This window comes from Lemur catta, chromosome 10, assembly GCF_020740605.2.
Source record: "Lemur catta isolate mLemCat1 chromosome 10, mLemCat1.pri, whole genome shotgun sequence".
Taxonomy (NCBI): domain Eukaryota; kingdom Metazoa; phylum Chordata; class Mammalia; order Primates; family Lemuridae; genus Lemur; species Lemur catta.
Window position 1 is genome coordinate 11,264,845 of NC_059137.1, and position 21,593 is coordinate 11,286,437.

Genomic DNA, 21,593 nt, shown 5'->3' on the forward strand with positions numbered 1-21,593 from the left:
TCCCCACCCAAGTCCCCCAGTTGTCACCTGGCTCCACCTCACACCAGATTCCTATGCCTCCTGGGAGCTGGCTGACGCTACAAGGTCAATTCAACTGCCAACTTAGAAGTGCAAAAGGATCTCCTGGCCTTGACACCTGGAGCCCTCAGTCACAGGAAGTGTTGGCCCAGGAAACGGAAGGATGAAAGGGACTCCATGAAGCTCGCAGGAGGCCAGGCCCTCAGGCAAGTGCCCCTCTGGGCTCAGAGGTCACAGTGACAGGCATCACCAGGGAAGGGACTGCAGCAAATTCCCCGAGTCTGCCCCTGCAGGACCCGTCCCACACAGAGGCAGCCGTGTCTGCTGAGCACTCGTCCTCGGCAAACAACTCTGAGGGCTTCCTTGAGTCCCCCCGCTGACTCCTGCCAACGGCCATGTACAGAGGCAGCCGGTCTGCAGGTGAAGGCGTGACCTTGCCAGGCCACCCGGGAGGGTCTGAGCTGGAGAACCAGGTGGTCGGGTGAGTTGGGGGCTTGGGAGGGGGCAGGGCTGCTCCTTCGTCCTTAGCCCCCTCTGCTCTGGCTTCTTGCCAAACCGCAGGTAGCCCCTCCCCCCTCCCCCTCAACTCTGGCCAGGGGAGATGACACTTCCAGACACCTAAAAGGACACCCAGACAGTCCTTCACGTCAGGCAGGAGTTTACGACTTCCAGAGCTCTTTCCCCATTGTCATCCTCTCTGATCCTCACAACAGCCCTGTGAGGTAGGCAGGGTGCCATCCCCATCCAACGAGTGACCACAGCGAGGGGGAGGCTCAGGACAGCCCGTGGGTCCTCTGCTCCTGCGGGCCAGCCCTGGGCAGGCACGGGGGTGGGCTGGGTCTGCGGTTCCCTTGTGTGACCGGCTCCGGGCAGAGACATCTGCCCGAAGCAGCATTTGTTCTGGGGGCCAGGAGCCTGCGTGGCCTCCACTAATGGGCTCCCTTGACTTCCCAGCTGCCTCCAGGGCAGGGGCAGCCCCTGGAGGAGGGAGAAGATGCAGGAGCCGCAGCCTTGGTGCTTGGGCAGGGCCTGGGCTGCCCCCGCCCCAGGGCGTAAAGGTGGTTTCCACGGTGCCCCCACACACAGTCGCGTACACACACAGCAAGAGCGGCGGACACGCCCGCGAGCCCCAGCAGAGCACTCACACCGGCTCTGCAGACTCACACGTGCCCAGGCACACGCTCACACACACTCCTGAACGCACCGTGTGCGCCCACGGGTGCCCTCCCATGCACGGTCGCACACCTGCTGAGGCAAACCCGCTGGGTCGGATGGAGAGGTCCACACCCTCGCCAGGCCCCTCTCTATTTCCCTGAGTTGGTCCCCTTTTCTCAGTCCACGATGGGGCAGAGGCAGGGGCCGCCAGCCACGGGGACCCCTCCCCAGCGGTGTCCCAGGCCCTGCAAGCAGCCTCCTTGGGTCTCCAGGTAGAAATCGCTCAGGACCTCCAGGGTGCTGGCACTGGCGGCCAGGCTGGCCTAGATGAGTCTCTCCTCGGGCGGCACCTTGAGGACACTGTCCATCTCCAGCCGGGCCCCGGCCACCTCCTGCTGGCTCGGGCTGTAGGTGCCCTCGGACTGACGGCGCTTTCTGGCTGCCAGGATCCCTGAGAGGAGGCCCAGGAGGAGGAGGAGGAGGCAGGCGCAGGCTGCAGGCACTGCCACCTCCAGCAGCGGGAACGGCAGCGGCAGGGGCAGGCCCTTCTGCAAGAGACACACCAGGAGGCCTGAGACCGCAGAGAAGGCGAGCCCCTCGGAGAGGAGAAAGGGGGGCACAAGGACCTGCTCAGAGGAAACCAGCGCGGGAGCTGGTTCCCAGGGAAGTAGTGAGACCTGGCACCAGGGGTGTGCAGTCAGGTGCCAGGAACCCACCTGTCACAGCCACTGCAAGGGGAGTCCTGTACAACCCAGGGTTCTGGCTGGACAGACAGAAGACAGACATTTATGGGACACCAGTGCGAGCCAAGCACTGTGTGGGGGGCTTCACAGAGCCCTGCAACGGCCCGATGAGGCTGAGCAGGAGCAGGGTGGCCGAGCCCAGCTGACGGGGATCCACCAGGGCCTGCCTTCCTGTGGGGCCACTGGGACCAGGCCTGGGGGCGCCAGCAAACCTCCTCCTCAGCTCCAGCCGCAGACTCCCGGGATACCCCATCAAAGAGTCTTCACACCTGGAATCCTGAAGTCCCAGAATCACAGGATTCCAGGATTCCAGAGCCACAGTCTCAGACTCACCAGCCCTCCCTCTGCACCTTGAGGCTTCTCAGCGCGCTGTGACCTGGGTCCCCAGCCCCAACCCTGGAGAAGGGGTCCCAAAGCAACAGAGTTCATCCCAGCCCTGAGTGGGCCCTTGCCAGCCTCCACCCCTGGGCACTTCTGGGGGAGCTGTAAAGCCATTTCCTCCCCCTGCCCTGGGAGGAGGCTGGGAGCGAGGGGGAGGGGAAAGAGAGGGAGGGGAGGGGCAGAGGCTGTAAAAGTTCAGCTTGAAAGGAAACATTCCCCAGAAGCAGAGGGGATTTGCGGTTTATGACCCGCACTGCCAGGGCCTGTGGAGATCAAGGCTGCTCCCCAGACTTCACTTCCTGAGCCCCCTCCCACCAGCACCCACCGGGCTCGGCGCCCCTCCAGACAGCAGGGCCTGCTCCACCCCTTGATGGGGGTGCAAGAGGGAGGGTCGCAGCTTCAGTGTCTGCGCCCCTCTGTCCAGGCCCCTCCTCAGCTGAGCCTCCCTGAGGTCGGGCTGCCCGCTGGGCTCAGAAACCTGGGCTGCCTGGGTCTTCCGACCCCAGGACCCTGGCTCAGAAACCCCTGGGCTCTTGGATTCACCGACCTAAATCCTAGAACTCCAAGACCCTGTGGGCCCTGAATTGTGGCCCCAGATGGGACTTGGCAGAGCCCACCTGTCCCCACTGCCTCTCCCCTAGGCACTGTGGGGAAGCCCCTGACCCGTTGCTGATAGAAGGGGGGGGGCAAAGCTCTCCCTACAGTGAAAATACCTCCTGTGTGGGGAGTGAGGAAGGCACCTGAGTCTCCTGTCCCTGCCACTCCCACCCACGACAGAGCTGGTCCGGGAACAGTTCCACGGGTGCCATACACCTTCCCCCACCCCCAACGTCATCCCACTGAAGTCCCCAACAGGCCTCTGCCGGGGCCCTCGCCCCCTCTGGCATTGCTCACCACCACTTCGCAGAACTGGCCGGAGAACCTGGCACTGCAGAGACACTCAGACACCCCAGCAGCTGCCCGGCAGGTGCCCCCGTTCAAGCAAGGATTGGCTTCACAGGGGAGGGTGGGGATCCGGCACCTGGGAAGGGAGGGGTCTGAGAAAGCTGCTCCCCTCATGGCCGCCTCTGACTCCCCCAGCTGCTCTGGTGCCCCCTGCCCGCCAGCAAGCAGCAGAGCTTATCCATCCACTGTCCCCACACACTGCCCCTGCCTGGCTGGGCCCTGCCGGGTGGCTGAAGCTGGATGTGATCTACACACCTGCCACCCGCTTCCCCCAGAGTTCATGACCGAGAATGACTCTCCCTCAGGGTGGCCAGAGGAGCCAACTCCACCGCGCTGAGGCCCAGAATCTGCCCTTTTAAGGTCTCCCCAGGGGGTCCTGACACAGGTGGGCTGAAGACCCAGCTCTAAGCACCACCAGGCAACCGCTGCACACAGCAGGGGTCTGCCTAACACAAGGAAAGGCCTCAAGTGACAATTGGACTGCCCAGCACCGCGATGCCAGTGAGGAAGCGAGCAAGGAGCCCCTTGCCCATGAACTGGCTGCAGGGGCAGCTCTCCACACTCACCGGGCCACCTCGCAGTTCCCCTGGCCCCTGACCCACCTCTGGCCAGCAAAGCCCTCCTGGCAGCTGCAGTTGGCGCCCGGGGGCCCACCCTCACACGGGCCGCCATGGGGGCAGGTGAGGTTCAGGCTGCAGTCCTCGGGCAGCACGGGCAACCTGGGGAGACAGCAGAGGCTGCAGCGGGCGGGGTGCCTGGGACCTGTCCATCCCCACCCCCTGTGACCGCAGGCCGCCTGCGCCTGTGTTCTCATCTGTGGGACTCAGGGCCCACCTCCTGCAGACTTCGAATCAGTCATGGAAGCCGTGTCTGAGGAGGGGAGGAAGGGACACCCGGGCTGTCACTCAGCTCCTCCACCCACCACAAGTACAACCTTTCCTGAGTTTCAGTGGCCTCTGAGAAGCTGACAAAACGTAAGGACCCTCCTGGAACAAAGTCACGCTCCTGAACACAACACTGGGGCCCGACGCTCCCTGAGGGGCGAGGGGAGCATCAGGCCGCCGGGCTGCTGCAGGACACATTCCGTGAGCTCCGGAGGGAGCGGGGAGTGGAAGGTGACACTGAACAAGGGAAGAAGAACAACCCCTCACCTGCCCGGACCCGAAGGACTAACGGAGAGAACATGAACGGTGGCAGCTCCTCTGGAAAGCCTCCAGGTCACTAGCTCTGGGTCCCCCACGCCCACTCCCAGACCACGGGTCTTGTTTATCTGAAACTCAAATCTAACTGGGCTTTTTTTTTTTTTTTTTTTTTTTTTTTGAGACAGAGTCTCGCTTTCTCACCCAGGCTAGAGTGAGTGCCGTGGCGTCAGCCTAGCTCACAGCAACCTCACACTCCTGGGCTCAAGTGATCCTCCTGCCTCAGCCTCCCGAGTAGCTGGGACTACAGGGATGCGCCACCACGTCGGGCTAATTTTTTTGTTTGTTTCTATTTTTAGTTGCCCGACTAATTTTTTCTATTTTTAGTAGAGACGGGTCTGGCACTGGCTCAGGCTGGTCTCGAACTCCTGACCCCGAGCGATCCACCCGCCTCGGCCTCCCAGAGTGCTAGGATTACAGGCGTGAGCCACCGTGCCCGGCCAAACTGGGCATATTTTGATCTGTGTTTTATCCGTAAATTTATCAAATTTAGCTGTCGTCCCCGTTTCACAGATACGGGCATGGAAGCGACTTGCCCACAGCGGAAGCAATCCGCAGGCGGCTTTGCGGACTTCTGTGCCCCACCCACCGCCCCAGGGGTCCTCGCTCCAGGCCCCCTGTCGGTGCCCGCTCCCCCAACCCAGGAACCGCGGGCCGGCACAGGCCGCTCCCGGCCACGCCCCGCCAGCCGTCGCACCTGCAGCGTGGGCCCGCGAAGCCTGGCAGGCAGCGGCACTCGAAGCGGCCGTCGGGGCGCGCGTGACAGCGGCCGCGGGCGCAGGGCGCGGAGCGACACGGGTCGGCGCGGGCCTCGCAGCGCGGGCCCTCCCAGCCCGGGCCGCAGGAGCAGGCGAAGGCATCGAAGAGGTCGCGGCAGGCGCCGCCGTGCAGGCAGGGCGAGGGCGCACACACGGGCTCGCCGCGGCAGCCGAGGCGCGGGGCCGGCGCCCCAGGCCAGGCCGCGAAGTGCTCTCGGGGGCCGGGGGGCGCGCCGGGCCGCGGCCGCGCCAGGGGCAGCGGGAGCCCGCCCAGCGCCACGCGGCCCAGGCAGCCGGTGAAGTTCTCGGCCAGCAGGACGCGCGCGGCGCCCGGCCCGTGCAGGAAGCCCAGGTCGCCGGCCAGGCCGCGCAGCGCCACCGGCGTCGCCGCGCCGTCCAGCCACAGCAGCCAGGGCGAGGCGGCAGCCGCGGGGCGTTCCATGGCCAGGCGCACGCGGTGCCAGCCGCCGTCGGCCACGCGCGGCCCGGGCGCAGGCAGCACAGCGCCAGGCAGGCCGCGGCCCCGCACGCCGGCCGCCAGCGAGCCGTTGCGCACCGCCAGCCACACGCCGGCCTGGGCGCCCGCCGCGGCGCGCAACAGCCAGGCCTCGCGGTCGCGCGTGCGGAACGCCAGCGAGATGCCGCTGAGCCGGCGCTCCGAGGACGCGTTGTGCCCGCTGAACGCGGCAGGGGGGCCCTCACGAAACGTGGCCTCGGCCACACCTGCGGAGAGAGAGCGTGTCAGGGAATGGCCTGTGGGAGCCTTCTCCAGAAGGCGGCTCGTGCCATCTGCCACCCCCATTCCCCGGGCCCATGGTGGGGGCACATGCACCCACCTACAGTCTAATCTCAGAAACTGCCGCCGCTCACCACCACCCTCACTTCCACCCCCTCATGCGTTCCCCACCTCTGCAGAACCAGTTCCAGGCCAGTGCTGGAGAGACCACGATGCTCTCACTACCCTCCAGGTCACAGCCCCGGCAAATATCAACCCCTCAAAAAATCTGCCCCTTCCCTCCATGAAACTGCTCCATGTCATCGCTGAGGCTCACTCTTCCCTGCAGCCAGTCATCTTTTTTAAATGCAGATCTGATCATGTCCTCTCCTGCTTAAAGCTCTCCCGTGGCTCCCCACTGCCCTTGGGATAAAGTCCAAGCCGCCCAGCCTGGCATTCGAAGCCCTGCCAACTTCTCCCCATTTCCTGCTGCACCCCTTCCCGTACTTGCCTTTCAGCTGTTACAACCCTCAGGAGCTTTGCACACGCTATTCCCCCTCCCTGAAATGTCCTTCCCTGTGGCCCCTCAGAGTTCACCCTTGAAAACCCAGCACGTGGTCGCCTCCTCCAGAAACTCTCTCCCTCTGGGTGCAGCGGCTCCGCCACATTGGACTGGGGCTGCTGGCCTTCCTGGTCCATCGTCCAATATCCCGTGAGACCCAAGAGTGAGGATGGGACAGAACCAGCATGTGGGCTGCCGGGGACACATACTCACAGACAAAGCCATCGGGGACCTCCTCACAGGTGGCCGGTGGGAGACAGGGCTGGCCAGGGCACCACAGCGGCTGGGCACACGTGGGCCCTGTGAAGTTGGCAGGGCAGGTGCAGTGGAAGTCATTCCAGGTAACAAGGCAAGTCCCGCCGTTGAAACAGGGGTCAGGCTTTGGGAGAGTCAGGGCAGGGGTTGGCTCGGGCCGGCGGTTAGCATCACCCCGCCGTCACCATCATTGCAGTGGCTCTTCACTGAGCATCTACTGCAGACACATTATCTCCTCACAAACAAGTGGAGAGGAAGTCACTATCATCTCCATTTTACAGATGAGGAAACTGAGGCTCAAAGAGGTGAAACCACTTGCCTGAATCACCCAGCCAGCAAAGAGAGAAACCAGAGTTCATGCCCAGGCTCTTCCCATTGCAGGGCTGGTGGAATTTTGTTCATGATCACGTGGGTGTCCCTGTCTCCCAAGGAGCTCCCACGGAAAGGCTCAGGCAGCCCTCTGTCCGGGTCGGGGCGTCCATCTCAGGCCAGGACAGGGTGAGGGAGGCACAGGGACCACCACAGGGTAAGAGCAGCTGAGCGGACAGGAGGTAAATGCAAATCCTGCTATGCCACTCTCCAGCAGTGGGACCTCAGCAGGTCACTTCACCTTAGCCTTAGTTTCCTGATCAGCAAAAGGACATGCTAACCCCCAGTGATGCAGGATAGACAGATCTGGGAGAAGGACCCACGCCCAGATACTTACACTGCACATGTCCTCAGAGACGCAGCCCATGGTGAGGTTCTGGAACTGCCTGCCACCAAGCTCCCTGGGCTGGCTTGAGTTCTCCAGTGGCCTCGGAGGAAAGAAGAGGAGGTGGCGGCCATTGAGTCGCAGGTCCTGGAGGCAGCCTCGGAAGGGCCCGCCCCAGGGCTGGCTGTCAGCAGCGAAGAGCCTCCCACCCACGTGCACCTCCTGCCCCAGGTCCTGCAGCTGGTCGGGCTCAAAGCTGAGCGTCACCAGGTGGCGGAGGCCATCATCCCAGCGCCCAGGGAGCACCACAACAGGACTGCCCAGCGCCTCCACCCGGATCTGACCCTCGCTCAGGAACACCGTCAGGCCAGCGGCTGAGTCGTTGGTGAACTGGAGCAGCAGGCCAGCGGGCTTCCTCGTGCGAAGGAAGAAGGACACGGTGAGGTTGGGGCCTGGTGGCTCTTGGAGCAGAAAGGAGGCAAAGCTAAGGGTGCCCCCCAAGCCAAAGGTGGCGGCAGGAATCTCTGCAGGGAGAGAGGGTGCCGGCTGTGAGGCCCGCGGGCTGGGGACGCCCAGACTTTAGGCGCTACCTTCCCACCTTGCTCATTCCTCACCGTCAGCACACGCGGGTCCGCTATGAGGCCTGGGGCAGTCGCAACGGAAATGAGTCCACAGGTCCACGCAGGCCCCTCCATGGGCACAAGGCAGAGGCTGGCATTGCTCACGGCGCTCGCAGCCCACGAGGACGTTCTCGCTGAGATGCTCAGGCAGCAGGAGGTGCCCATCCACACGCACGTCCTGGAGGCAGCCTGCAAAGGCCGCGCCGCCCAGCTGGGCAGAGAAGAGCCCGGCAGGCAGCGGGGCCGCCAAAGCCGTAGGAGCCAGGGCCACAGGACCAGAGGCCACACAGAGCTGGGCAGGGCAGCTCTCATGCCACAGCTGCAGCTCCAGGGTCCCTGGGCGGAGCGCCACCTCCACCTGGTGCCAGTGGCCATCATTTAGGGCCAGGTCCGGCAGTCTCAGGACAAGTGCAGTGGTGCCGTGGCTCCAGAGTGTGGCCTGAAGTGTAGCCCCTACCAGTGCCAGCTCTAAGCTGTCCTGGGTGCCAGTGCGAGTGGCCAAAGCCCCAGTGGGCAGTGTAGTGCGAAACCTCAGTGCCAGACCCAGGGGGCCACCGGCTGGCACCGATGCCTGCACAGGGCTCCCTGCCACCAGAGAGAAGGTAGTATTCTGGCCACACAAAGGTCCATGGGTACCAGGTGGGCAGAGGCAGACATAACTGTGGACCCCAGACTCGAAGACAGGGATGCAGGTGGCAGCCAGCGGACAGGTGTGGCCCTGGCAGCCAGTGAGCTGCACAGAACAGTTGAGCCCGCCCCAGGCCTCTGGGCACCGGCAGATGTAGCCTGCCACGGTGTCATCGCAGGTTCCACCGTGGAGGCAGGGATCCAAGAGGCATTCATCAACATCTTCCTGACACGTGAGGCCTTCAGGAGAGACCAGACCAAGGCTCAGTAGCAGCCAGGGCCAGAACCGCAGTCTTGACCGAGAACTTACATGCCTCCTGTGATAGGGACCTCAGTACCTATCAACCAAATCAGTTCCCAAGGGATTTCTCAGGGTTCCCTGCAATACCCAGGTCAGAATCCAAGATGCCCCTTCCCTTCCCATGTCTGGTGAGTCTCCCAGCCCTGTGGATTTGATCTCCTAAACACTTTCCAGTCCCCCTTTTCTCCCACCCCACACCTCCTGCCTCACTGGCTTTCTGGACCATGGTCCAGCATCCTCCAGTTCACCTACCTTCAGAAGCTCCCTCCTGCCCATCTCCACCAGTAACCAGGGCTCCATTTCTAAAACATCACCTGGCCACATTCCTCTGCTGCTTAAGGTCCAATCACTCACTCTGACATTCAAGACCTCCTCATGGGCTAGACCCTATCAGGCTCTGAAGCCTCACCCCTGCTTCTTACGAACCTTCAATGGCCCATTCCCCCAAGCATTTCCTGGAAAGTCCTACCTCTGGGCCTCTGCTCGTACTGTTCCTTCTGCTTGGAATGCCTCATTCTCCCTTCCCTTGCCTTTCAAACTCCTATTCATCCTGCAAAGCCCAAACTCAAAAAGCCCAGAGGCTTTCCCTGACTCCCACCTCCAAATTACTACCCACTCCCAGGCACAGCTCCCCACAATCTCACATTGAAAATATCTGTTTACTCAGCTGGGATCTCCTTCAGGGACCTGCAAAGGGCCTAGCATGGCTTTTGTGAATAGAATGATGAAATGGAGTGAGTGGGGGTAGGTGTATGGATCTGTGACACTCTGAGTAGCCCCCAGGCTCTAACCACTCAGTCCCTCTGGCCTAGGGCCCCCATGCTGGTGTGAAGGGGCCTCCTCATCCTCCTTACAGGAGCTCCCGCCAGGCGCTCTGGCCCCAGCTTGGGTCATGAGGTCACAGCCCAACTCCAGCTCAGCCAGGGTCTCCACAAAACAAACCAAGGCCAGCCCCGCCCCCATATCCCAGGAGGAGGAATCCAGGCCCAGAGAAGCCACCAGGATTTGAAGCCTGGCCCAAGTCAGCCCACAAACACTACAGCCTCCTGGGAACAGCCAGCCACCAACCCTAACCTCCCCCTGCTGGAGGCCCCAGTCCTGCATACCTGCCAGGAGCCACAGCCCCTCCAGGAAGGCCCGCAGAGCCCGCAGCCCCATTGCATCCCCCACAGATGGGCTGAGAGCGGTGGATGGGCGGGCGCCAAGGCTGGGGAGCAGAGCTCCCCGCCTGGCCCAACTGCCTGCTTCAGAGCCGGCTCCGGAATGCCAGGCACTGCCTCCCCCTCGCCCAGGGCCGCCCAAAGGGAGGATGGGCAAGGAGCCCAGCCCTGCAGCCAGGGTCCCCCCTCCCCGGCCCTGACCTCTGAGATCTGCCCTCCCTATCACCCATCAGCTGAGCGCAGCGGGAGAGAGGACCCAGGTTCCCGCTGACATGGTGAACCCGGGACATGACACCCCCTCTCCAAGCCTCCATCGCCTCACCTGCAAGATGGGGACTTTAAATCCCTGCTTCATGGGGCTGTGGCAGGGAAGAAAAAACACACAGCGGATGCTTTTCAGAGGCCAGGCTTGCCGTGTGGGCCCACTGTGTGCCAGGCACCCATGAGGCCACTACTCCTGGGGCAGGACTCAGGGAACCTCAGCCCATGGGGGCAGTGGACAGGCTTGCGGGACCCCCAGGGAGGTTGGCCAACCAGGAGGGAGGATGCTGAGCCCGAGCACCTTTAGGTGATCACCACCCCTTTCCCCCGGCGGAGGAGCCCGTGCCCAGGGACCTGCCAGGGAGAGGAGGGGTGTGCCCGAGCAGGAATGTGGGCGGGCATGGGGGAGGCGTCACAGGCATTCCAGAGGGGGCAGGGACACTCGGTGAGTGTGTGTGTAGTCCCTCTGGTTCACCAGTCTCCTGTGTCTGTGCATCCGCATGTTCCCAAGGCAGGAAGAGACTTTCTGCACCCCCAACTCCTGCCCAACAGGCCCCAGCTCCCCAAAAGTCAAGCTTACCCTTCTACACGTGGCCCCTTTTCCTCCTCTCCCCTGGCTGAACTGCGTCTGTCCTCCCTACACCTCCTGCTCACACAGAGTGTCCCTCCTAAATATTTCTCAAACCAATCAGACCCCTCCTACATCAAAAGCAAGGCCCAGCTCAGTCACCCTCAGCTATAACCTGGGCCACCACACCCACCTCCTCCCTGATCCCCATCAGTCCACACATCCGACAGAAGGAAACTTCTCGCCCCAGGCCCACGACCCATCCTCATTTGCCCTGTCGCAGAGCCCGCCCGCCCCCAGGCACCTGCGTAGCCTTCCCGGCAATGACACTGGAAGCTGTTGGGCAGGTCCTGGCAGCGGCCTCCGTTGAGGCATGGCTGTGACGCACACTCGTCCACGTCCACGCTGCAGTCGTCCCCTGTAAGAGGCCCAGCTGTGGCTCCACCTGCGCTCTCAGAACCAGACCAGAGCTGGAGGGGTCCGTTTTACAGCTAGGGAGACTGAGGCCCAGAGAGAGGCATTGACTCAGGCAGGGCCGCACAAGATGTGCTGCAGGGCCAGTCCTTAAGCCCGCCCGGGATCCCTCCCTGTGCGCCTGGACACTGGCGACCACTTGCCCGGCGGGAGGCTCACCCTCAAAGCCAGGAGGGCAGTGGCACAGGAAGCCGGCGGCGTGGCGGAAGCTGAAGGTGCCAGGGAAGGCGGCCTGGACGCCCCCATAGAGGGCCGGGTCGGAGCGCTGCAGGCACCGACCCCCGTGCTGGCAGGGGCCCGCCGCACACTCGTCCTCGTCCACCTCGCACCGCTCGCCGCTGTAGCCTGGGGGCGCACACACGCGGGCATCAGGTCACATGGGGTCGCCAGGCAGCACCCTTCCACTGTCACCAGGCCAGCCCAGGGCCAGACAGCAGCGACAGCTCGGAATATAGTCACCAACGGTGAAGGAGGGACGCATTGAGGGGTTAGGAATGACCGTGCAGCCTTGGGCGGCAGCAGCACGTTACTATTACTACTGGCATTACTGAGCGCTGTGCAGGTGCCAGGCCCTGTGCCAAGTGCTTCACGAGCATCGCACCTTCGCTCTCCTCACAGCACCCTAGGAACAGCACCTATCGGCCCGATTTTGCAGACCAGGAAACTGAGGCTGAGGTTGCAGAGACACCCCGAGAGGCTGGCCCCGAGGGCGCGCGCGCGCGCGCACAGCTGCACACCTGCCCCGCCGCCCGGGCCGCGCACGCGCGCGCACACACCTGGCCAGCAGAGGCAACGGAAGCTCCCGAGGCCCTCGAGGCAGGACGCGTTGTGCGCGCAGGGCGCCGACGCGCACTCCAGCACCTCCTGCTCGCAGCGCGCGCCCTCGTAGCCCGTGTCCGCGCAGTCGCACCGGAACCTGCGGCGGGGACGGGACGCGGGCGGGGCTGAGCACGCGCCCGCCCGCCCGCCCGGCACCCCCGCCCAGCCTGGGGCACCCCGCGCCCGCTCGGCCGCTCGCTCACCCGTTGACCAGGTCGTGGCACGCGCCCCCGTGCGCGCACGGCTGGCTCTGGCACTCGTCGAGGTCCAGCTGGCAGCGGGCGCCCCCGTAGCCCGGCGCGCACACGCAGCGGTAGGAGCCCACGCCGTCCAGGCACGAGCCCCCGTGCAGGCAGGGCGCCGACGCGCACTCGTCCACCTCGGCCTCGCAGGTCACGCCTGCACGGGACCGGGGACACAGAGACCGCGAGATGGACACCAGAGGAGGCCGAGGGAGGCCGAGTCAGGCCGACCCAAAACGGCTCCAGCGTTGGAGGGAGAGAAACGGGAGACTCTAAAGAGAGACTCGCGGGTGCATTCGTTCAGAGCAGGTGTTTCTTGCGGCGGGAGAGCAGAAACCAGACAGACATCCCGGCCCTCGTGCAGTTCACAGCCGTCCAGGCCAGGGGCCGGGAATTCGGTCAGTAATTGCAGAAATGAAGACTAGTTTTTATATTGCTAACGCAACAAGGGGAAGAACTGGGTCCTGTGGAGGCAAGAGCTGGGCCCTGGACTGGTCAGAGAAGGCCTCTTGGAAGAAGAGGCTTTGGAAGGACTGGGATAGGGGACTATGGCGAGTGGTTGCATTTCAAAGAGAGACTGCAGCGGTGATGATGTCCAGCCTGGGACGGGGCCGTGGTGCCCTCGGAGGATGTTTCTGGAGGGTCAGGAGCAAGCCGGGGGGCAGGGCCTTGGGGCCCAGGTACCAGACTCTGGGCTCATCCTGAAAGTTTCAAGCAGGTGAGTGATGTAGTCCTACTTATACTTTAGAAGGCCCTCAGGGAAGAGTATTGCAAAAACCGTGAGCAGAAGATGCTGGAGTGGGAACCAGCCTTTCCTGGTTTCCGTGCACTGCCTTGATTTGAAAACTGAGTCGTCCCAAGTCCCAGGAACCCTCACCATCCTGGGCAAACCAAGATGGCTGGGTGGCCCTCCCAGGGTGGGGGCGGAGATGAAGGGAGATAGTCTCAGAGTTTGGAGACGTACTGCCCGAGATCATCCTGGAGCTCACATGTCATTGGAGACTCCAATGGGCCCTGCCCCTGCCCCTCAGTGGGTTTGGTGCTGGGGGGCCAGGGACCAGCTGACTCCAGCTGGAATCCTCCCCCTTCCCGGCACAGTGAGCACAAAACACGGCCCCTCCCTCCTCCCACCCCAGCCCCACTCCCGCCCTTTGTGCCAGGGGGAGCCAGGCCCAGGCTGCAGGAATCCTAGCCTCCCCCGCCCGGCTGGGAATGGAAGGAGGAAGAGAGAAGTGAGTCACAGCAGACACTGCCCCCACTCACATCCCCAGCTCACCCAGAAAGACTTACCCGAAGCGTCTGAGCACCACACATCCAAGCACACACACCTACAGCATGCACACACGTACATTTGTCACACACGCATTCAGAGAGCCCAGACCCCCTGCAGATGCTGGCAGACGCACACAGATATGACCCACACTCACACCACACAGCTAACACATCCAGACACTGAGACGGTGAGAAAGATGCATGGAACCCATTTCCAAATCCCACGTTCATTCTTTGCACTCTATGCCTCCCAGAACACAGCCCCCCAGTCTGTACCCCTTGCTCAGAGTGGAGTTGTCTGAATTCAGGATTGAAGTAGAACCCAGAGTGTCTACACTGCAGACTCCAGACCTGTCCCCAGCTGCACCCCTCTTCCCGACTTCAGGGGGAAATAGCTCCAGGGTGCTCCCGCCTCAGAGCACGGATGGGGCCGGGACAGGCCAGACTCTGCAGGAGGGAACTAACGCACACTCATGCATGTGTACATTATTCTGCAGACAGCGGGGGTCCCAGGGCGTACCTCTATATTCCAATTTGAACAAGACCACGAGTGTCTCTATACTAGAAATTTGGAGGACACCCAGAGGGAAGAGGGTCCACATTCCCCCCCAGACCACACCAAGGGTGTTCATACTCCAGAACCGTCAGGTGAGCCAGACAGCGTAGTGTCTACCTGACAGCTTGACACAGGTCTGGAGTGAGCAAATGCTAGAAAGACTGTCTGGGGTCCCTCATTAAAGCCACACCAGGCATGTCTGCACTGCCAGAGATGCCTGAGGGGAGTCGCCACCCCGAGCCAAACAGCTCTGTGATGGGACTGAAATAATGCTGTGGAGTAGGCACCGCGCCCGTGCGTACGTACTCTGATCCAGAACTGCCAGGTTGGCCCAAGAAGCGTCAGTCCTGCAGTAAGACTAAGAGAGTGTACACCCCAGAGCTGCCAAGATGCCTGGGGGCGTTTCTATTCTAAAGTCAAAGCCAGATCTGACACGTGTACTCTGAGCTGCTAATGGGGTCGACAGTACAGACCTCTTCCCAGGGCAGCACAGGCCATTACCTGCATAGCCGAGGGGGCAGTGGCACTCATAGCGATCGGCCAGGTTGCGGCAGGTGGCCCCATGGTGGCAGGGCCGGGATGCACACTCATCGATGTCCAGCTCGCAGTGTGGGCCCTGGAAACCGGGCACGCAGTAGCAGCGGAAGCTGCCGGGATCTGGACCCTGGGGCACACACAGAGCACCGTGGTGGCATGGCTGGCTGTCACAGCCCCGGGACTCCGTGGGCCCACAGGTGTAGCCGCCACTGTCTGTAGCCTGGCACTGGGTCCCTGGAGCACACGGGTCTGAGGCACAGGAACTCGGGGGCTCTGAAGGCACCGTCCCTGCAGAAAGAGGACACTGGCTGGGCGGGGTGGGCAGGGGACACCAGGACACTCCCCTCCCCACACTCAGGCCCAAGCCCAGAGCCCGGAAGCAACATGAGTCTGCTCATGCGCAGGAGGATGGACGGGGGCCCAGGGGTCCACAACCCAGGTCCTAACAAGCTGCACACGTCGACACTTGGAACTGGGACTGGTTTTAGGGGTGTCTACACAGAGAAATAGGACCAGGGGTGTGTGGCCCCTGGGCAGGAGTCAGGGCCCCTCCACGGCCTCACTGCATCCCTGCAGCACCCCTCTGAGGCAGGGACTGTCATGCCCGTGGTACGAGACATGGAGGCTCAAGAAGGGAAGTGGAGACTTGCTGAGGTCACAGCGAGGTAGCACTGGCTGGGACGGGCTTCAAGGTCTGTCTGGGTTGGTTCAGCCCCACCTGGGGCGGGGTCTCCTCTGGGTCTCCCCTTCTGTAGGCCTCATGCCTCGCAGGAGGCCGGGGAGGGTGACGGGGTCAGCCTGAAGGAGGGGAGGGGACGGCCCACTGCCCCCACCCCTCCTGCTGGGGGTCTGGTAACTCCATCCCTGCGTGAAACTGGAGATGGGCCCGACCTCAGACCTCAACCCCGGGAGGACGGATGGCCGACTTCAAAGGCCAGGCCCTGTGCTCAGCCCCTCTCATTCCCACCCTTGTCCGCCTCCCCCGCTGCTGGCCTGGGAACGTCTAGAGGGTCCCTGACCCTCATTTCATCCCCCATTAGCCAATGCCTGAGCAGCCGGCCCCACCGAGGCACACGGCACAGAGCAGGTATTGGGACCTGCTCCCTCAACACCTGCCTCGGCCACTGCGGTGCTGCCACCACTCCCGGGCCCCGTTAGAGGGTGACCGAGGGCTTTGGAAGCCCAGCCCAGACAGCCTGCCTCCCCCGTCCTTCCCTCCGGCTTCCTGAGAACCTTGTCACCAGAATGCCCAGGCAAGAACTCAGGCTTTGACACAAAACAGCCCTGGGTTCAAATTCTATTAATAGCTCAGAAAATTGTGAGCTCTGAGACCCTGGGCAAGTCATTTTTCCTACTGGGATGACAGCGCATCCTCGTGGAATGCTGAAGGATTCAAAGCCTCGGGTGCACAGGCAAGTGTTGGCTAGCAGTGGGACTCAGTGAGTGACGGAGGAGGACGAGGAACACCCCCTCCCCCACCCTCGCACCTGGAGCTCCCAGAGCCACCCTCCCCTGCCCAGGTTGTCATCCAGACGCTAACCAGGCCCCAGACCCTGCACCCTCCCCTCCCCCACTCTGGTGACGACCCCCAGATAAGGCTGGCAGCCTCTCCGGCGTCAGCCGCATTCCACCGGGCAGGCTGGCCACTGGCCTGGCCCCCACCCCCGAGCGCCCTCAGGAAAGGGCACAGGTTTGGAGCCTCAGGCAGACCTGGGTTGTATCTGGGGTGCAAACAGTGCCCACCTCGTGGGGGCATTGTGAGGGCCACAGAGGGGACGTGCGTGGAGCCCAGTGAGCCCTCAGTGAGAGGCTGTGCACCCCGCATGCCCAGAGGTCAGCGGGCAGAGCCCCCGTTGTGAAGGGCCCTGGCTGCTGGCTCCTGTGCCAACAGCCCCCTCAGCCGGGTGACAAAAGGGCTTCACCCAATCTGGAGCTTTGCCCCAGTTCAGAGCGGCGGGGACCAGGCTGGGGAGACGCTGCATCACAGTCTGCCCACCTCGGGGGTCCCCCCAAGGCTGTGGGAACAGCAGATGGGCTGTTACTCTAAACGGCAGAGTCCAGCCCGCAGGAGGAAGGAGTTTCCCCAGTCCGAGCCAGCCAGGGAGGGAGGGAGCTGCCCACCCCGGGAGCCGTGCAGTGGCACCAGGGGCCCGCCTGTGTGGGACAACCGTGTTTCTCGTGTAATCTCAATTACTCTTGGCATTTTCCTTATGAGCTGGACGGTGCTATGACTCCTTCTTTGGGGTGGAGGGAAGTGAGGCTCAGAGCTGGAGCAGCCTCACAGCCCCATGGCCCACGAGGGGCTGCAATCCAAACCCAGTGCTCCGGCTCCGGAGCCCCCACGCCAGTGTTTCCTGAATCACTGGGCACATATTAAGAATACCGATTCCTGAGGCCCCGCTACAGGCCTAGAATTCAAAACCACTGGGCCCGGGAATCTGCATTGCAGCCCCTCGCTGGGGATTCCTTTGCACGTTGAGGTGTGGGAACCGCTGACCTCGGGGTTGTCTGTCTTCCAGGAGTGAGCCCGGGAGGCCGGGCTAGCCCAGGGCGGAGAGGGAGAGGCAAGGAGGGGCGGGGGCTGGAGGGCAGTGGGGCGAGGACAGGCTGTCCCTGGCCAGGCTGGAGGGCGGAGCCTGTTGCCAGGGCAACGAGGGGCCTGTGCTTATCTTTACAAATCCCTCCTGACCTCTCAGACTGCCTGGGCTGACCTGGCAGGGGAGGGATTAACAGACATCCGCCCCACCCCTTCAACCTGCCGCCCGGCGGTGGGGAGGGCAGGAGGACCGCAGCCGTTTAGTGAGTGGGTACTATGTGCTCAGGGCTGTGCATCTGTTGTTACGTTATATTTGATTCAAGCTAGAAGAAGTGAATGCCCTTAAGAAAATTTGTTTTTTTAACTCAAAGATGTTAATACGCTTGCCCAGGTTGAAACTAAGAATCAGATTGTCTCCCGATTTCTGAGAAGTCCACATCTCCCAATGCATGTGAAATTTCCGCTTTGCAAACTCTAAATTGCCACCCAGGCATTGTCATTTTAGTACATTCCAGCTGCCTCACCCAGGCTCCAGGAAGGTTTACACAAAAATAGAGGTTCCAGCATCAGCCTGGGCAGAGTGGGCAATCCTCCCTGCCTATCCAGAACCCAGCCGTTAGCCATCCCAACTGTGCTTCAGGACTCACTCAGTGCTTAGTAACTCCTGCTTTACGTGCACTTATAACAGGTCCAGTTATAACTGCCAGCAACTGATGAGAAGTGTTTTATTGAGGGTGAATTTGGGGAAGCTTCCTGTCTTGACAAGGCAAGAGAGAGAATATTTCTAAGAAGCGACCTAAGATCTCATACAGTGTAGGAGCTTCTCGCATCGGGAACAAAACTGTTCATCTAATATTCCTGGGCCCCACGGGTAGGGGTGAGTAACAGCAGAGCACACCACAATAGAGGTTACAAACACTGACTCAGAGTCAACAGGAAAGGGCGAAAATACCCTTTTGGCAGGAAAGTTTGGAATATTTTTTCCAAAAATGTTTACCCTAAGGTTAAAAAGGCATAATTTTGATAACAGTAATTGCAACAATAGCTGTCGTGGACCGAGCACCTACCCTGTGCCTGGCACTGGCATATCCCAGTGTTTCCGAACGGCAGCCTCGGAGCACAGCGGCCAGGAGGTGCCAGCGAGGGGGGGACAGAGCAGGTGGGGTTCCAGACCTGCCACCTGAACAGACCACTTTGAACTATCTTACTGTTAACTATCAGTGGGCTTCCATGTAAACTTTCATTTGAAATTGGGGGTTGCCTGCCAAAACCTAAGTTGGAGAACCTCTGCGTTATTTCATGGAATCCTTGTACCAGCCCTCACAGTGAGCCAGACTGTCCCCATTTTACAGAGGCACAGAGAAGAGATGAGGCGTTATGTGGGCTGTGAATCCCAGCCCTGCCGTGCACTAGTCTGTGACTCTGGGCAAGTTACTGACCCTCTCTGGGGCTCATTGTCTCCTCTCTAAACCAGGGATATCAGAGCCGACCGCATAGACTGACCTTACTCATTCATCAGCAAATCTTTACTTGAGGCCAACACTAGTATCCCAAAGATCCTGAAATTGGGGCAACTGTGTGTGGCTTCCCCCTCGATCCCTGCCTCTGTCCCGCAGGTCCCCACCCCCTTTCTGGTTGGAGGAGGGGCAGACTTAGGGACTGGACTCACTGCCCCTTTGTCTGCTGGGCTCCCTGGGTGTTCGGGGAAGAAGGGGGGTGGATATGAGCCCAGCGTGCCCCATTGTACTCCAAGATGCTTGGTCCTCTCCATGGTAACCAGCTGGCCTTTGTGGCAAATTGGGCCCAGGATGGAGGGGCCCAGCTCTGGGCCTGGCAGGGGTGGGCAGCCAAGCCAGGGGCCCAAGGCCTCCAGAACCCCCCACCCCCTCTGGTATGGAAATTGGTTTTCAAGTGACACAGTCCCCGGCCCCTCCCCTCCTGGCAGGCAGGCCTTGGGTACTGGCATCCAGAAATGGTCATGCCTACGGTGCCCCCGTCCCGCTGCCGGGGATCCCCAGGATTGGGGCTTCCTGTGCAGGAACTGCAGGTGGAAAGGCTGCCCCTGAAGCCCAGCAGGGCCGTGTGGGGTGTGTATGTATCAGCGTACACTCTGTTTTGCAGCATCAACCCATGTCATGTCCCCTGTGCCTCAAGGTTCATGTGACTGTACATTTGAGTGTGAAAGCAAGGGTCAACATACATGCATTGGTGTGTGTAGCCACAGGCCATGTATATGTAGATGTGTGTGTATACACACATGTGCCAGTCGGTCTAAAGTGCCTGTGGACACCTGTTCATGTGGTGGCGTGTGCCCTTGTGCATGCCACACAGGTGTGCAGCATGCGGGTGCGTGCACCTGTGTGTGCATTGCTGGGCAGGGGATGGTCACCAGATCCGCAGACCAGGATTTCATACCCTTCATGTGCAGAGAGCAGAGAGAAGCCCCAGCTCCTCTCTCGAGCCCCAGTCGCCTGGGGGGGCCCAGCTCACAAGTCCCCATCCCTCCCTGCGCCACGGTTGCCTTCACTAGAAAATGGGGTCCTCATCCTCCCCGGATGAGAGGAATAGGAAATGAAAAGTTGTGAGCGCCCCAGGAAAGCCCAGGCAGGGGCTTGGAGAGGCGCGACCCCCATGCCCTGCAGTCTGCAGAGCTCTGAGGGGGGCGGTCCCCCAGCTGCAGGGGAGCCCAGGCCCTCCTCGGCTCCCTCCTCAGCCAGTGGGGGTGGGGACAGGGGACTTCCCAGGCCTGGCCCCGTGGCTATAGTGACCAAGACCAAGCGTCCTGTAGACCCCCGGCAGGAATTCCAGGCTCCCCTAGCTTGTTTGAATCCACGAGGACAAAAGCAAAGACCCCTTGGTGAACGAACAGGGATGTAGCCTCAGGGAGCCCTTTCCGCTTGATCTGGGAATACTGGGGAGGGGGCAGCAGGGGACACACACGTGTGCCCAAATCCCAGGCCATCCCCCAGGACCCAGAACATCCTCAGCACCCCCGCAGAGCAGGCAGGGCTACCACACAAATGGGGGGTGCAGGCAGATGCCCGGCTCGCCTGGGTCTCCTTCCCCTTCTCCGCCCCCCGCCACTGGGCTGGGGTCTGCAGCCCCCACCCCCGCCTCCTGTGGACAGCAAAGTCCCAGTTCAACCCCTGGGCAGCTTGTGCCCCACAACTCGTGCTGGGACACAACTCCCACACCCAAACACCTCAGACGCAGCTCACAGCTCCCCCACCCCACAACTGTCTCACACGCGCCACCTGCCCCACATTCAGAACACACTCTGGGGAAGGCTCATGCCACCTGCAACTCCCCCAACTCAGCCCCGCACGCCCCGGAACTGCCCCCACCAGGAGACAGAGCACCAGGACGCAGCATTTCCCAAGATGCACACCCCGACCCTCACTCAGATCAGCTCCCCAGATCATACCCATCCCTGGGCCCCACCACCCGCCAAGCCTCCCCGAACACACCACAGCCCCCCAGTCCCAGAGCACACTCACCTCCTCGGAGCCCCACAGAGTCACAGTGGCCCAGAGCAGTGCACCCCACCGTCCAGCCCGGCACCCACATGGACTGGCCCACCTTCACCCCAGCAGCCAAGGCCTGGGGTGTCTGTCTTGGGGGGCAGACCCTCCCTGGCCCCCACCAAGGCTTGGACCCCAACTCACCAGCCAAGAGGGCCCCGAGCAGCAGCAGCAGCAGCAGGACAGGGGCCGGGGGACTGGGGGTCCGGGTCCCAGGCCTGGCCAGCGCCATGGCAGCCCGCTCTGCTCGCTGCTGTGGGAACGGGCGGGCGGCCTGGCTGGCTCTGCACCCCCCTCGTCCCTCCAACCAGCACTAATGCCGTGGACAGAGGCCCGGCCCTCCCTCCCCTCCCCGCCTCCTCCCACCGGACTCCCAGGCTGCGCCACCTCAGGCTTGAGGGAGGGTCTGAGCCCGCCCGGCTCTCCAGACAGCAGCCCCAGGCCCCAGGCCCCAGGCCCGGGCTCCAGGCTCCAGCCGGGACTCGGGCCCTGCAGGGCTGCCCTGGCGACCAGGCGCCCACCACCCTCTCCCCCGCCCCTCCCCCGCCCGGCCGGCTTGGAGAAACCTCTGCCCTGGGGCACTGCTCAGGATTCGCTTCTCCCAGGTGATGCCAGCTGCTCCCAGCCCTCAGTCCCCCACCGTGGGGGCCTCCCTGCCCCCAGCTCTCCAGCCC

General features: G+C 62.4%; 1 protein-coding gene across 1 annotated transcript; it reads right to left on the reverse strand.

The window, feature by feature from the left end:
• Window positions 1–659: 659 nt before the first annotated feature.
• CRB2 (crumbs cell polarity complex component 2) lies at window positions 660–21,177 on the reverse strand. Its single transcript, XM_045563078.1, has 13 exons — window positions 21,064–21,177; window positions 14,827–15,150; window positions 12,459–12,654; window positions 12,213–12,352; window positions 11,596–11,781; window positions 11,267–11,380; window positions 8,040–8,912; window positions 7,438–7,949; window positions 6,690–6,855; window positions 5,139–5,922; window positions 3,845–3,961; window positions 3,192–3,318; window positions 660–1,721 (listed from the first exon to the last, which is right to left on the reverse strand). The coding sequence occupies exons 1-13, from the start codon at window positions 21,149–21,151 to the stop codon at window positions 1,497–1,499; spliced, it is 3,852 nt and encodes a 1,283-aa protein (XP_045419034.1). The 5' UTR covers window positions 21,152–21,177; the 3' UTR covers window positions 660–1,496.
• Window positions 21,178–21,593: the final 416 nt, after the last annotated feature.